Consider the following 16,766-nt stretch of genomic DNA (forward strand, 5'->3'; position numbering starts at 1 on the left):
TTTAAAAATAAACAAATGAATAATTGCAATGCATATGTTCATGCATCAAAGAGAGAGAGAGAGAAGAGAAATGATAAGATTTACAGGACCAATTCATTAGGTCTAATAGTTAGGATTTCTGAAGTGTGAAACAGAGAAAATAGCGGGGAGGAAATTATCAAAGAAATAACAATAAAAATAGCCTACAACTGAAAAGCATGAGTTTTCAGGTTTGAAAGCTGCACTAAACGTTCAGCATAATATGTTAAAAGAATACCCATGCCAGGGCAAAATCAAGAAATTTTAGAGCACCTAGGTTAAAAAGGAGATCCAAAAGCTTTCAGAAAAGGAAAGAAAAGGAGCCACTATCTGAAGGGCATCTGATGTCTCGAAAAACAGTGAATGTGAGAAGGTGATGGAAAAATGCCTCCCAAATTCGGGACACCTGCTACCCAGTCAAACTAAAAATCAATATGAGAATAAAATGAAGGTATTTTTACACCTACAGGTGCTAAAAACATTAACCTGTTATGAAGTTATATTAAGAAGCTCTTTGGGACTTCCCTGGTGGTGCAGTGGTTAAGAATCCACCTGCCAATGCAGGGGACACAGGTTGGAGCCCTGGTCTGGGAAGATCCCACATGCCGCAGAGCAACTAAGCCCGTGTGCCACAACTACTGAGCCTGCGCTCTAGAGCCCGCGAGCCACAACTCCTGAAGCCCGCGCGCCTAGAGTCCGTGCTCCGCAACAAGAGAAGCCACCGCAATGAGAAGCCTGCGCACCGCAACGAAGAGTAGCCCCCGCTCGCCACAACCAGAGAAAGCCCGCGCACAGCAACGAAGACCCAAGGCAGCCAAAAATAAATAAATAAAATAAATAAACTTTAAAAAAAAGAAAGAAAAAAGAAGCTCTTTGAAGATGTGTCTTAGCAAAATGAGAGGAAGCCTGATATCCTATAAGTGGGGGCAGGTTGATAATGTCAATTGATAATATGTAAAGTTGGGAAACCAAAAAAAAAAAAAAAAAGCAGAAATGACATTTATTTAGACATGTGTCATAAATACAGAAGAAACAGCTAAAAGAATGTGACGTGGTTGCCTGGAAGAGGAAAGGGTTGGAGGAGGGTTCTGTTGTTTCCCATTATAAGCCTTTCAGAACTATTTGAAGTTTAAATTCTGTACATCAGAACCTTGATATAAATTAAAAATACGGTAATTTTTAGCTATGTGTTTTAAAGCTTTGATTAATATAGTCACATTGTCCTCCAAAGATTGTACTAATATACACCCCCATCAACAGTGATGGAGAGCAGCTGGTGATTTTATATATGATTTTTGTTAATGGCATTTAATAAATTTAGCAAAGGCTTTTCTGCAAAATGATAGTGTTATGAAGATCTAGCACTGGCACAGGAGAGAACCTATATTCATGCATACTTAAGATGGTCTTGACATCAGCAGATGGTATGGCATAGTAGAAAGAATTAGATGGACCTGAGTTCAAATTCACAGTGGGACACTCATTAGCAGGGTGGCTTTAGAAAAGATACTTAAATTCTTCCAGCATCAGTTTTTCCATCTATCAAATGGGGCCGTTAACACCCAGCGTGACTCATGGCATAGCCTGCCTGGAAGAGAGAGAGAGGAGACAGCAAACATACTAGTATTCTAGTAAGTTCTAACTGCTGGTCCACTGTTCTCAGCCATAATTGATAAAACCGAGTGTCCTAAGTAATTTGATTCACTTAATGGCTTGTGTTGGGTCCTCCCCTTCCTCCAGAAGCCAAAACTGAGACAAGAAGGTGAATGTTAGTAGTTTGAGAGGTGGTTCCAGGAAACAGCATTAGGGGAATAGGAAAGTGTAAGAACGCGTCTCAGCATTATTCTAACTAAGAGGTGAAGAAGCAGAGGTAAGTATCTACCAACCCCCAACCTTCATTGGTTGAGAGCTGGTCCTAAGACACCACTGAGCTCTGAGCACTTCCAGTGTACTCCTCACATCCTCAAGGCCAGCTCTGGCAATCAGAAAAATGCTCTTGGGAAAAGAATATCAGTTAACCTTTATACTTGTAACTGGTTGATTATATTAGTTTTAGCTCTTCGGACAATCTCAATGAAACTAAATCATGAAACTGGAACATTATAAGAATTCCCTGAACAAAGGAAAACAGATATGAGTAAAGACTCCATACTGTGAAAGTTACAAACTTTGGGATTTAATTTCTTAGATTAGCTTCAGTTATAGAAATATGTTACAAATTTACTTGATATCTAGAGAACTTAAATACCATGCTGAAATTGCCTTCTCAGAAAGATAAGGAAAAGTTGTTTAGAAACTGTTTAAATTCCTGTGACCACAGAAGTACTAAGAACAAAGAGTATTTTTGGAGATTAGCCAGGTAGGGCAAAGGTCTTTAAAATTAAACTATACATGCTCTGATCCTTGTTATTGTAGTTTAAAATTCTAATGAACTTTTGTCATTCTTTTGGCTGCCCAGCATCTGAACCCCTTTCTATGTTTGGGGAATTCTTGAACTTATGAGTCTTGATAGGATGCAGAAACAGTCTCCCAGTATAAGAATGGAAAGTTCTAGATAGTCACTTTTCTAGCCTTGTTTGCAGCCAAGCATAAGCACATGACCAAGCCTCAGCCAATAAGAAATTCCCGGGGCTTCCCTGGCGGCACAGTGGTTGAGAATCCGCCTGCCAATGCAGGGGTCATGGGTTCGAGCCTTGCTCTGGGAAGATCCCACATGCCATGGAGCAACTAAGCCCATGTGCCACAACTACTGAGCCTGTGCTCTAGAGCCCGCGAGCCACAACTACTGAGCCCGTGAGCCACGACTACTGTAGCCCGCACACCTAGAGCCCGTGCTCTGCAACAAGAGAAGCCACGGCAATGAGAAGCCCGCGCACCGCAATGAAGAGTAGCCCCTGCTCGCCGCAACTAGAGAAAGCCCACGTGCAGCAACGAAGACCCAACGCAGCCTAAAAGAAATAAATTTTAAAAAATGTTTTCATTAACATTCATCAACGTATGAAAAAGGAGTAAATTTTTAAAGCCTATTTTACATTAAAATCTTTGCTATCAGAATCCACACCATCAAAATAGAAAATCAAATTCCACCCAGATTATATGAGTTGGAAAAAATATATGAACCAAAGTATCTAAATATAAACTAAAGTGGTGGCTATATGAATGTATAAAAGTCATTCCAGATCTTTGAAGAACAGGTATAGATGATGTTTGATAGTAAAGCGACACTATCCACGTGAGTGTGGGAATAATCAGGGTCTTTTTATATTTATAAAGTCTGAAAATTAAAAGAAGTTTCAGGGCTGTAAAAAAAAAATTGGTACTGTCCTTTAAAAGTCAGCAGTCGAAAAGCAATGAAAAAGAATAAACTTCTGGTATACCCAGCAACATTGATAAACTCCATAAACATTATATTGAGGAAAATAAAACCAGATGCAAAAGAGTATATATTGTATAATTCTATTTATATGATGTTCAAGAAGGTAAGCATAGATTGGGAAGAGAAGTGAGAGAAACTTATGGGGTGCTAGAAATGTTTCTGTACCTTAATCTGGATGATGGTTATATGGGTATATACATTAATCTGTACAGTTAAGTTTAGATATAATTAATGCTGTCATATTAATACACTTTACATACTTTACTACATATGTGTACCCAATTCATCAAGAAATTGCTCATCAGTAAGCCATTAAGTACATTTTGGTTAGATAATGATAGAATTTATAAATCTTTGATTAAATATTGATAGAACTGAAGCTTCATAACAGAGGAACAATATCTGTTTCATTTCACTTAGCACTGGATACCCAGAGCACAACATATTGTACCAGGCACAGGGTGACAGAAAGGAGGGAACAGAGGGAGAAAGAAAGAAAGGACTTTATTTTAGCTATTTTTCAGTTTATGTACTGTAATTAATGCTGCCATCCACTTTGTGCCTTTGGTTTTTTCCTTAATTTAGTAAAGGAGATGGCTTTGAGCAAGGCTGCCACACAGAATGTTTCCACAGAATGGCTGGGATGAGGAAAAAGAAAATATTCTCAGCCCTTACTTATGCCTTATGAATAGGAATAACTGAAGAGAGAAAAGAGGATAAACTAGCCAGAAGAACCATTAAGCTCCAGGACCAAAGCCCAGAGGAGGATCCTGTGATTTAAAGGAAGGAAAGATTTCATGCTTGATACCTGGGCCAAAAGACCAAATAATGGGAAGCTGCCCATGGGATGTACTGTAACCGGATAGAGTTTGCTTCTTGGAACTCCTGCTCACTAGAGAAGAGTTTAACTCATCTGTTCAACTGGATGAAAGTGACAAGACGGAGGATGGGATTTCATATACCAGAAAATGAGGGACCATGAATAAAGGCTAAGAAGTCTCTCTTCCTTGTCCTTGGGAGGTGGCAGGGAGTAACATTTCCCGTAATATATGGAGAGGGTTAGTCTTTGAGCAGATAGTATGAGCATCTTTACAAGAACTTGCTTGTGAAAATGGGCTTTGATCAATGTATTTAAGGTAAAAGGCAGAGCCCAGATTTTTGCCCAAGAGGAAGCAACTCTGTATAACTCTCTGTAGAAAAGAGAGTTGATGCTGACTGGGGGCTTTTGGGAAAATTGTCAAGATGAACCCCTCAGGCTTGCATGGGGTATAGGAGGGACTGTGGCATGAGGTAAAATGTTGATAGAATTTTATTAATTTGTTGGCTGAATGATTTCTGTTGTAAACCCTCTTCACCATTTCCTCTTTCAAATCTTTGGTAAAATTTATGTGCTTGATTAATATTTTATCAAGCCTATTTTCTTTGTGGGAGAATGAGTATAAAAGCTGAGTCTTACTTTGATTTTAGCACTAATTGAAACTTTCTTTGTCTGTCCTGGCTGGTCTAACAGAATAACATGGACCAAGTGGCTTATAAACAACAGAAATTTATTTCTCACAGTTCGGGAAGCTGGGAAGTCCAAGATCAAGGCGCTGGCAGGTTCAGTGTCTGCTGAGGGCCCACTTCCTGGTTCATACAACCGTCTTCTCGTACCCTTACATGGTGGAAGGGGAAAGGGAGCTCTCTGTGATCTCTTTTATGAGGACACTAAACCCATTCATTAGGGATCTACCTTCATGACCTAATCACCTCTCCAAAACCCCACCAACAAATAACATCACACTGGGGACTAGGTTTCAACATGAATTTTGGGAGGACACAAAGATTGCCTATAGCAAACTCAGACTACATGAGGCCAATATTGAGTTAGCCTCCATTTAGTCACTCCGGGTCTACCATGTCCTTTCTTAAGAGTCCCTGGAGGAGGGCACAGAAGAAAAGGGGAGACTGGGAATGCTGGACACAATGCAGAGTACTAACCACTATACGATCATGGCAGTGCTGCAAATCTTTTTTAAATTAATTAATTAATTTATTTTCTTTTGGGCTGTGTTGGGTCTTCGTTGTTGCGCTTGGGCTTTCCCTAGTTGTGGCGAACAGGGGCTATACTTCTTTGAGGTGCATGGCCTCCTCCTTGCGGTGGCTTCTCTTGTTGCGGAGCACGGGCTCTAGGCACACAGGCTCTAGGCACACGGGCTTCAGTAGTTTTGGCTCGCAAGCTCAGTAGTTGTGGCTCGCGGGCTCAGTAGTTGCAGCGCACGGGCTTAGCTGCTCCGTGGCATGTGGGATCTTCCTGGACCAGGTCTTGAACCCGTGTCCCCTGCATTGGCAGGTGGATTCTTAACCACTACACCACAAGGGAAGTCCCAGTGCTGAAAATCTAATAGGGCAAGCTCCAAGGAGCTCTTGACCTGCTGGCCAGGCCCTCTTGGTCTGGACTGAAGATGGCCCATATAGTCAAGGAAGCTCTCTTGTTTCATGGTAATACAGATGGCATATGCATAAACCTGCCAAGCAGCAAGTAAGAAACAAAGGGTTTCTTCCCAGGGTTTCTTATGGAATGTTGAGGATAAACCATAGCTTCCAAGAAAGACTGCCTAAATCCTGGCTCCTCTCTAGGGTTTATTATTTGCTAGCCTCCATCTTTTATCAAAGTCTTTCTTTTCTTTTTTTTTTTTTTCCTCCAACTGTTCCAATCTGGTTTAGCTGGGCTAGTTCAAGGAAAGAAGGAATAGATCATGGCCCAAGTCTGGGCCAGAGAAGTAACGGTGCAAGAGCACCTCCCCGTGGCTGAGTGGCAGGAGAGCAAGAAACTTTAGCTCCTGGATCTACCCAAAGCAAGAGAGAAATGCAAGGAAATGATTTGTGGGAAGTGTAACTTTGGAGTTTATAAGTGGCATTTTCCCTAGACCATCGTGTCTTTAGCGCCGTAGCGTTACAGACCATGAGGTCTGAAGTGCAGAAAAAAGATAGGTTCAGAATAGCCACTAAAGTTTTTACTTTTTAATTTTTATTTATTTATTTTATAGAAATATAGTTGATTTACAATATCAGTTTCAGATGTACAATATTATATTAGTTTTAGGTGTACTACATAGTGATTCAATATTTTTCTAGATTATACTCTATTCAAAGCTATTATAAAATATTGGCTATATTCCCTGTGCTGTACATTACATCCTTGTATCTTATTTATTTTATACATAGTAGTCTGTACCTTTTAAAACTCCACCCCTATCTTGCCCCCTCCCTCCTTCCTTCCCGCCACTGATAACTAATTTGTTCTCTATATCTTTAAGTCTGTTTCTATTTTGTTATATTCATTTGTTTCAATTTTTAGATTCCACATATAAATGATAACATACAGTATTTGTCTTTCTCTCCCTGACTTATTTCACTAAGCATAATACCCTCCAGGTCCATCCACGTTGTTGCAAATGACAAAATTTCACTCTTATTTTATGGCTGCGTAGTACTCAATTGTGTATATATACCACATCTTCTTTATCCATTCATCTGTTGGTGGACACTTAGGTTGCTTCCATATCTTGGCTATTATAAATAATGCTGCTATGGGAGTTCCCTGGCAGTCTAGTGGTTAGGATTCTGTGCTTTCACTGCAGAGGCCTGGGTTCAATCCCTGATCAGGGAACTGAGATCCTGCAAGCTGTGCAGTGTGGCCAAAAAAAATGCAGCTGTGAACATTGGGGTGCATATAGCTTTTCAAATTAGTGTTTTCATTTTCTTTGGATGTATACCCAGGAGTGGAATTGCTGGATCATATGGTAGTTCTAGTTTTAGTCACTGAAATTTTTAAAGCCATGAATGTAATTTAGCAGGAACACTAACACAGGCAATCATTTTTTGTTTTGTTGCTAAAGCTGTTGGATACATGTTAGAATGATTTTTTTTTTTTCCTCTGAGTGTATGACAGGAAAATAATGTTTAAATCAATATGTAAATCAAAGCATCTCCACTAGCATTATTAATCTAGAAGGAAGTATTACATAGACAATAGTAAAAGGAAGGACATTTAGTCTATATTTTCAAATGGGACTTGATCATTTTAAAGTTGTTCACTGGCAAAATTTTTCACCAAGTTAGTATAGATTATACGCTACTTCATAAAAGATAGCAATAATGAAGTTTGGGTTTTTTGTTTTGTTTTTCAGTATTTGCTTTCAGAGAAAAATCCTAAATCTTGTAGGGATTTCTGATGCCAGAAAATTTTGATGTATGAGTATATTTAGCAATCAGGGTGACTTAGATCATGGTAAGTGGCGTATGTATAATTATAATTTGCATTCCAGTTATTTAAACTGAGATATCCTTGATCAGGTTGAACATACTGTGAGTAGAAGATCTCTTCTTCCAAGAAATAAGATGGAGACAGTCTTTGGAGAATGGCCTCACTGAATTGGTAAGTTAACTTTCTCCGGATTTTGATGACTTCCCCAGTTCTTCCATAATTCCTCAGTGCTCTGGCCATTTTCTGGTAAGTCATGGTCTTCCGATTGCCTTTTCTTTTCCCCCAAAGTTGGGCAAGTTTTTCTTTGTTTTTTGATACAAACTGAAAGATGCCTTTGGTTTGATCTATCCATTGAATACAAGATGCCATCTCGGGATTACACAGGGATTCATGAAGGTATTCAAACAGTCGGAGCTTCTTCCTGCCTAAAATAGAGGAAAACAATGTCATACTTCACCATGGCTCTACACAAGGAATATCCTCGGGAAGGGTTTGTTGAGTGACTACAGAATTCAAAGTTGCATTGGGACTGGTTTTCTTCCTACTCACCCCTTAGAATGCATTTATGGTATCATTTTATGGGACTTGAAAATCAAGGGTCTATTTGGCCTGCTGCAGTTTCAACTGAACCTTTCTTTGTTAGGGAAGTTGTCCAAAATTTTGTACTGTCCTTCCCTGGAGAAGGGAAGCATGGCGCCTCTCTACTCGAGTCTCCCATTTGTCATGTGGTCTTTTGTCACAGTTAAATCTTGACGTCTAATTTTATGTTGTATGTTAAACTGTCTACAGAACAACAAGACTGAGCGAAACGGACTGCAAAGTTCAGTGGTTTTAAAGAGAAGTCTCAAAAGCCATTTCCAAAAGGCAACTCATTTGAAGGGGCTTTACTCAAATAAGTTAAGTCAAATGAGGTAAGGAAGGTGAATGTATTTTGCAAAATGTAAAACAGTGTGCAAATACAAATGAAATCAGTAACAGACATGTAAAAATGCTAACTCTGGTTCTGCATAACTACTTGAAAAAATAAAGAATAGAAAAAAAACAGAGTCGAAATGCCAAAATATCTTCATGACATTTTGACATTATTAGTGATCAATGACAATGAGCATTGTGTTATTTTTTCATTGCTGTGAGATAAAATGGTACTGCCAGAGTTTTTCATCTCTTTTAGGAGCACAGCCCTTTATATTTCAGAATAACTAGAAAGTAAACTTTGGGAAGATTTGTTGCTATGGTTTTTGCTTGTTTGGTGGATTGGAGAACAAAGGTGACAACCGGTTTTGTGACTTCTGAATTGGCCTGTAAATACCCTGTCCCACCAGATCTGTCAGTAGCTAAAAGCTCCACAGCCAAATTCCATTTTCCCCTTGAGAAAGTAGAATAGTGGATTCTCAAACTGCTTTAAACAGTCTCTGGGGTGTATTACTCATGCATCTGTCATCATTCATCCAAAAACCTCAAAGGTTTTTACAAAGATTATCTTTTGCGTTATATTATCTTGAGTTTATGAATTGAGAAATGAAAGGGACTTACCAAAAAACACAACATGAATTAAAGTCACAGCTTTAAAGAAGTTCTCTGGCTCTCACCCAGCGGTCAAATCAATTATAGTGGATCCTCATCTTTAAAAGTTTGTTTTTCAATTTTGAAAAAAAATGTTTACATTTTTACTTTTTGAAACTAAAAGTATTATATGATAAAAAATTCAAACAGAAGCACAAATGGTAAGTAAAAACGCCAATCTATCCTACATACTTCTAGAAAACAATTTATGTTTTGCATATATAAACATATGCATATCCTTTAAAAATTAAAAATGGTATCACAGTATTTTGTACTTTTTCCAGTGAATAATATATCTTAAATAAGTCATAGAACAATATAGAGATTAGCTATAGATAGAGGAAATACTAAACTGTTGACAAAGGTTACTTGTGGGGCATAGCATGGGAAGGAAGAACATTTTTTCACTTATTCTTTACATACTTCTGAATCAGTTGACTTTTTAATAATGAGCATTATTACTTTTGAATTATGGGATTAAAAAGGATTAAAACAAAAACCAAAATGTATTTAGAGCTCTTTCTGTTTCAATACTTAAAGTATGCCTTTTGCTCTTTAATAACTATATATGTTCTATTTTAATGCATGTACTATTTTTCTCTCAATAATGAATTCCCGAAGTATTTTGAAATTTCATTGTTTTAAATGTATCACTATTTCAGGTGGAAGACTAAGCTCTAAAAACAGAAAATGGTAAATGATACATTCCCTAATGGCAAAGATCCACAGCCGAAAACATCAGTGAAAAGATACAGGCGGCACACCCTGGATTTAGTAGCTAATTGGTTTGTTTGTTTAAAAAAAAAAAATAGGTGACAGAGGTAGAAGTGTTATTGTCCTCATATTAAATTACTACCATTATTTAATATTCAATAGTAATATTCAGTAGATTTACTTTACTTATGTGATTTTATACATTATTCCTTGCTGGATTAGAATATTACTGCATAGTTAGACTTTTATAATTCTAGGATACAGTATACTGTTTTATAAGAACAAAACTAGTTATCTCAAAAAATATTCATTTAAAAAAAATTTAAGTATGGACAGCTACATGTAAAAGAATGAAATTAGAAGATTTTTCCACACATTTACAAAAATAAACTCAAAATGGACTAAAGACCTAAATGTAAGACCAGAAACCGTAAAACTCCTAGAAGGAAACAAAGCACTAGGCAGAACCTCTTTGACAAAAATTGTAGCAATATATTTTTTGATCTGTCTCCTAAGGCAAAGGAAACAAGAGCAAAAATAAACAAACGGGACCTAATTAAACTTAAAAGCTTTTGCACAGCAAAGGAAACCATCAACAAAACAAAAGGGCAACCTATTGAATGGGAGAAAATATTTGCAAATGATATGACCAATAAATGGTTAATATCAAAAATATGTAAATAGCTCATGCAACTCAATATCAAAAAACAAACAACCCAATTAAAAAATTGGCAGAAGACCTGAATAGACATTTTCCCAAAGACGTACAGATGGCCAACAGGCACGTGCAAATCTGTGCGATGTTTATGCTCAACATCGCTAAAGATTCAGAAATGCAAATCAAAACCACAATGAGATATCACCTCACACCTGTCAGAATGGCTATAATTTAAAAAAAAAAATCACAAATAACAAATGTTGGCAAGGATGTGGAGAAAAAGGAGCCCTTATACACTGTTGGTAGGAATATAAATTGGTAGAGCCACTGTGGAAAACAGTGGGGAGATTCCTCAAAAAACTAAAAATAGAGCTACCAGGGACTTCCCTGGCGGTCCAGTGGTTAAGACTCCGCGCTTCCAATGCAGGGGGCTTGGGTTCAATCCCTTGTTGGGAGCTAAGATCCCACGTGCCGCATGGCACGGCCAAAAAAACCTAAAATGAACTACCATATGACCCAGCAATTCCACTCTTGGGTATATATCCAAAGAAAATGAAAACACTAATTTGAAAAGTTACATGCTTTCCAATGTTCATAGCAGCATTATTTATAATAGCCAAGATATGGATGCAACCTAAATGTCCATAAACAGATGAATGGATAAAGAAGATGTATATATAGATACAATGGAATATTATCCATTAAAAAAAAGAATAAAATCTTGCCACTTACAACAAAGTGGATGGGCCTAGAAGGTATTATGCTAAGTGAAATAAGTCAGACAGAGAAAGACAAATACTGTGTTATCACTTATATGTGGAATCTAAAAAATAAACAAAAAAAAAATTTTAAATTAACAAATGAATGTAACAGAATAGAAACAGACTCACAGATATAGAGAACAAACTAGTGGTTACCAGTGGGGAGAGGGAAGGAGGGAGGAGCAAAACTGGGGTAGAAAATTAAGGAGCAACATTGAGGTACAAACTACTATGTATAAAAGAAATAAGTTACAAGGATATACTATGCAGCACAGGAAATATAGCCAATATTTTATAATAAAAATGCAGTACAAGCTATAAAAATTTTGACTCACTATGTTGTAAACCTGGAACTAATATTATAAATCAACTATACCTCAATTAAAAAATAAAAAATAAAATAAAAATTTAAAAAAATAATAATTTTAAGTAGCTATGATAAGGTATCGTTTTTTAAATTACACTATAAAATTGGGATGCATCTTATACATCTTTGTATATCGTAGGTAATTTACTATCACAAACAACATTGCAAGGAACATCTTAATACATATATGTGCACACACATGCATCTAAGGTATTTTGGGAAATATCCATAGTGCCAGACTATGAGCATAATGCTTTACGTGGATTTTCTCACTTAATTTTTATAGCAATCTTACAATGTCTGTACAATTATTATTATTTGTTTGTTTGTTTTGGAATAAGGAGACTGTGGTACAGAAGGTTCAGTAAGTGATTTGGCCAGGCTCACATAATCAACCCAGAGTTCACACTCAACCACTAAGTGAGTTATATAGTCACTAAGAGTCAAAAGATATGAACATTTAAAATTTTGGTAGGTATTGCTAAATTGCCTTACAAAACTTTGTAAGAATTTATACTCTCTTTAATAATGCACGTGAATGTGTGTGGCCCACATCTTAGCCAACAGAGGCTATTATCCTGCTTTAACACTTTTGCCTACCTGTTAGATGAGATCATCTTCATTTATGAAATCAGGATTTCAAATTTATGAAATAAAGTTATTATGGAACTTGTTTTTTGTGGAAAACTTAATAGAGATGATTTCTATCCTGAGGGCTTCACAGTTGAAATAAGATTGCTAAAATAATTTACGGAAAAGTTCCCCCTTCTATACCTAAAATTTATACATCTTATTCCTTTTTTATTGAAGTATAGTTGATGTACAATATTATATAAGTTACAGGTTTACAATATAATGATTCACAATTTTTAAAGGTTATATGCCACTTAAAGCTATTCTAAAATAATGGCTATATTCTCTGTGTTGTAGAATACATCCTTGTAGCTTATTTTATACATAATACCTCTTAATCCCCTACTCCTATACTGCCCCTCCCCGCAATGGTAACCACTAGTTTGTTCTCCATATCTTACACCTTATTCTTGAATACAGATTTATTTGAGTGAAGTGACACTTTGCACCTTTACAACATCTCTATGAAGCTATAGGAAAGCTCACCCAAGATAAACAGCTTGGAGTAGTTTGTCTGTCAGAGTTAAATTACTCTCATTTGTGAGAAGTGAATATTTCGCAAATCAATTCCAAACTCAGATATGAAATTCCCTTAAAGCTGCTTTGATGAAGATTTGACTCTTTTACCTATGCAAGGGGTAATGGATCCACATACCTTTTCCTCCCTTTTGCTGGAGAAGAGTAGGTTGCACCAGCTGGTTTTCAGGGATGTTCTGCAGAGACTGATGAATATTTCCTTCAAAATAGAGGTCCGCAGCACTGTTCTATATAAATAATGTATCAGGATGTTAAGTGGGACTTCCCGTGTGGCCCCCAATTGGTGGCCAAAGTCAAAAGCTGAGGGCAAAAAGAGTGTTCAGCATCTCTCAAATTCTGAAGATCACCATCTTCAACTGCTGTCTCCCAGGGCACAGCTAGCATCAAACCCATAAATGGAGAGGGCCAAGGGACAGGGGGTAATCTGAGGCTTTGTGAGGCGTTCTGTATCTTCCCCTCCCTGTGAGAAAGGAGAGTGGGTTGCTTCCCTCCTTTCCCCTAAAAATACCCAGCAAGAAAGATCCAAAAGAATCATTAGTAGAAATGGAGGTGCCAGCGAAAAGGGAAGATGGGCTTCCATTCCTGAACCGGATGCCCATCTGGCAAGAGAAGATAAGAGGAGAAAGATGGCAGCTGAGGGAGGGCAGAGCCAAGAGAGGCAGGAAGAAGCAGCCTGAGTTCCTACCATTACATATGGCAAGGAGATGTGGGCCTCCATGGGTTAACTAGACGTGGTGGTGGAAGCGGGTGGACTTGAGCCCTCCCTATTCAGGAGGGCTGCCCAGCAGGCAAGGAGTCCCCACCACAAGAGGCTGTGCAGTGTATGCTGGGGATGGAAGCTGAAGTGGAAATAGGGTAGCCAGATCTAGCAGATAAAAATATTCGGCATCCTATATTTGACCTGGCAACCCTAAGGGGAGGTGAGAGAGGTTAAGGTAGAACCAAAACTCCCTCTTTAAAGAAATGTCTTGTTGGAGAGGCCCTGACAGTATAATTTACAGGGACAGAAAAAGGACATTTGACATAGTATGGTTGAAGGTAATAACTGAAAAAAAACCTTTTTTTTTTAATATTTATACTCTACCACATTAAGACTGCTTGATAAAAGGGACACATCAAGGAAACAATGCAGGGAATTCCCTGGCAGTCAAGTGGTTAGAACTCATCGCGTCCACTGCAGGGGGGCATGGGTTCCATCCCTGGTCAGGGAACTAAGATCCCATATGCCGCAACATGGCCAAAATAAATAAATAGATAAATAAATAAAAAGAAGAAGAAGAAGAAAGAAAGAAAGAAAACAATGTAAAAGAACACATGGAAGGAGAGGTAGACGGTGGGGACACTCCCGTTTGCAGAAGGTTACTAAAATAGAAATGAATTGGTTCAATACACATAGCTAGCTCTGAGCTTGGGAGGGGAAATAGAGCAGGTTAATACAAGATTGTGGGTAAAGCCAGTGCAGGGAAGGTTTTAGGGGATCCGTAACTTTCCTGCAGTTTTCCGGGTGGACTGAGAAGCATTGATGTGAGAACCCTAAAATACCTCCTCTATAGAAATCATTCAAACCCATCTGAAGTCAGATGAAGAACAATGATAAAGCGCAGTTTCCTTCTTGACAGCACTGATGGTCCCCCACACTGATCGTCAAATTCACCAAGGGGAAAGCTGGGACAAATAGGAAATTTGCCTGTTACTGAGGGATGCTGGTCCCCTGGTAAAAGTACTCACTATTACTGTTCTCCAATTGTAGACCGGTTCCTCTGTGGGCAGCACACCATAGCTGTTGGAATTTCCTCTGACATGAGAACAGTGGTTGATGAAAGCCAGGTAATTTTTGTAATCTAATTTAAAAACAGAGAAAGAAACTGACAAAGTCAAAGTTTACATTTGTGTGTGTGTGTGATGCTTATGCATGTTTATATGCTTATATATGTGATTGCTCTTGGCATTTTTATATTGAGATGTTAAATTTATTTAGGATAAAGAACATAGGCAGATCTGTCTCCTAATGCAAAAGAAATAAAAGCAAAAATAAACAAATGGGACCTAATTAAACTTAAAAGCTTTTGCACAGCAAAGGAAACCATTGACAAAACAAAGACAACCTACACAATGGGAGAAAATATTTGCAAATGATGTGATTCCCAAGGGGTTAATATCCAAAATACATAAAGAGCTTATACAACTCAATATCAAGAAAATAAACAGCCCAATCAAAAAATGGGCAGAAGACCTGAATAGACATTTCTTCAAAGAAGACATACAGATGGCTAATAAGCACATGAAAAGATTCTCAACATTACTAATTATTAGAGAAATGCAAATCAAAACAACAATGAGATATCGCCTCACACAGGTCAAAATGGCTATCATCAAAAAGTCTACAAATAATAAACTCTGGAGAGGATGTGGAGAAAAGGGAACCCTTGTACGCTATTAGTGGGAATGTAAATCAGTGCAGCCACTATAGAAAACAGTATGAAGGGTCCTCAAAGAAACAACTACCATATGATCCAGCAATTCCACTCAGGAATTCAGGTATATTCAATATACCTGAAGAAAATGAAAACTAATTCAAAAAGATACATGCATCCCAATGTTCATAGTAGCACTATTTACAGTAGCCAAGACATGGAAGCAACCCAAGTGCCCAATCAACAGACAAATGGATAAAGAGGATGTGGTATATATATATATATATATATATATATATATATATATACACAATGGAATATTACTCAGCTATATAAAAAAAAAAGAATGAAACAAGTGCTGTATGATATCACTTATATGTGGAATCTAAAAAATAATACAAACAGAAACAGACTCTCAGATATAGATAACAAACTTGGGGGAACTTCCCTGGTGGCACAGTGGTTAAGAATTTGCCTGCCAATGCAGGGGACATGGGTTTGAGCCCTGGTCTGGGAAGATCCCACATGCTGCAGAGCAACTAAGCCCGTGTGCCACAACTACTGAGCCTGTGCTCTAGGGCCCGTGAGCCACAACTAACGAGCCTGTGTGCCGCAACTACTGAAGCCTGTGCGCCTAGAGCCCGTGCTCCACAAGAAGAGAAGCCACCGCAATGAGAAGCCTGTGCACCGCAACCAAGAGTAGCCCCTGCTCGCTGCAACTAGAGAAAGCCCGCGCGCAGCAACGAAGACCCAACGCAGCCAAAAAATATAAATAAATAAAATAAATAAATTTAAACAAAACAAAACAAAAACAAACTTGGGGCTACAAAAGGGGAGAGGAAAGCAGAGAGGGACAATTTAGCAGTATGGGATAAACAAATACAAACTACCAGCAGAAGGGGACTGACATCTTTACCTGAGGAGTACTGAAGATCACCAGTTGAATGTTGCCTCAGTACTTCAAAAGCATCTTCAAATGCTTGACCCAGCTTGTCTTGTTCAACACAAGCCTGTTAGAACAATTGCAGAACTCTGGAGTTAGGAAATTACCAGTAGAACTTAATTTTCCTGATATAAAGGAGGGTTTCTCAACCACAGCACTATTGACATTTTAGATTGACAGAAGACTCTGTTGCAGGGGGGTTGCCCTGTGCATTGCAGGGTGCTAAACGGCATCCCTGGTCTCTACCCACTAGATGCCAGTAGCACTCCCACAGTTGTGACAAACAAAAAATGTCTCAGACATAGCCAAATATACCCTGGGGAACAACATCAACCCTGGCTGAGATCCATTGCTCTATAACATAGTATTTAGAGAGCAACCTCATTCTATAGTATAGTATTCAACGTTTTATAAATTTTTAGCAAGGAGTTATATAACAGGAGACTGATTTGGAAAAAGGGATCAAGGAAATATCTTTAATCAAACAGAATCTGAATCATTATTTAAAAATGAAATGCTCTTAATTTCAAAAG

The 16,766-nt window shown here is 38.0% G+C and overlaps 1 protein-coding gene across 3 annotated transcripts in view; it reads right to left on the reverse strand.

Moving 5' to 3' along the window:
* Window positions 1–535: 535 nt before the first annotated feature.
* Window positions 536–16,766, reverse strand: part of SPIC (Spi-C transcription factor) — a 59,615-nt gene continuing 43,384 nt past the window's right edge. For all 3 annotated transcript variants that reach the window (XM_082419531.1, XM_082419530.1, XM_082419529.1), the window contains 4 exons: window positions 16,207–16,300; window positions 14,605–14,717; window positions 12,995–13,103; window positions 536–8,068 (listed from right to left, as the gene is read on the reverse strand). In XM_082419531.1, coding sequence (XP_082275657.1) covers window positions 7,641–8,068; window positions 12,995–13,103; window positions 14,605–14,717; window positions 16,207–16,300 — 744 coding nt within the window. In that variant the 3' untranslated portion in view covers window positions 536–7,640. The remainder of the gene's footprint in view (window positions 8,069–12,994; window positions 13,104–14,604; window positions 14,718–16,206; window positions 16,301–16,766) is intronic.

Source organism: Balaenoptera physalus (assembly GCF_965194825.1).
Source record: "Balaenoptera physalus genome assembly, chromosome: 13".
NCBI lineage: Eukaryota > Metazoa > Chordata > Mammalia > Artiodactyla > Balaenopteridae > Balaenoptera > Balaenoptera physalus.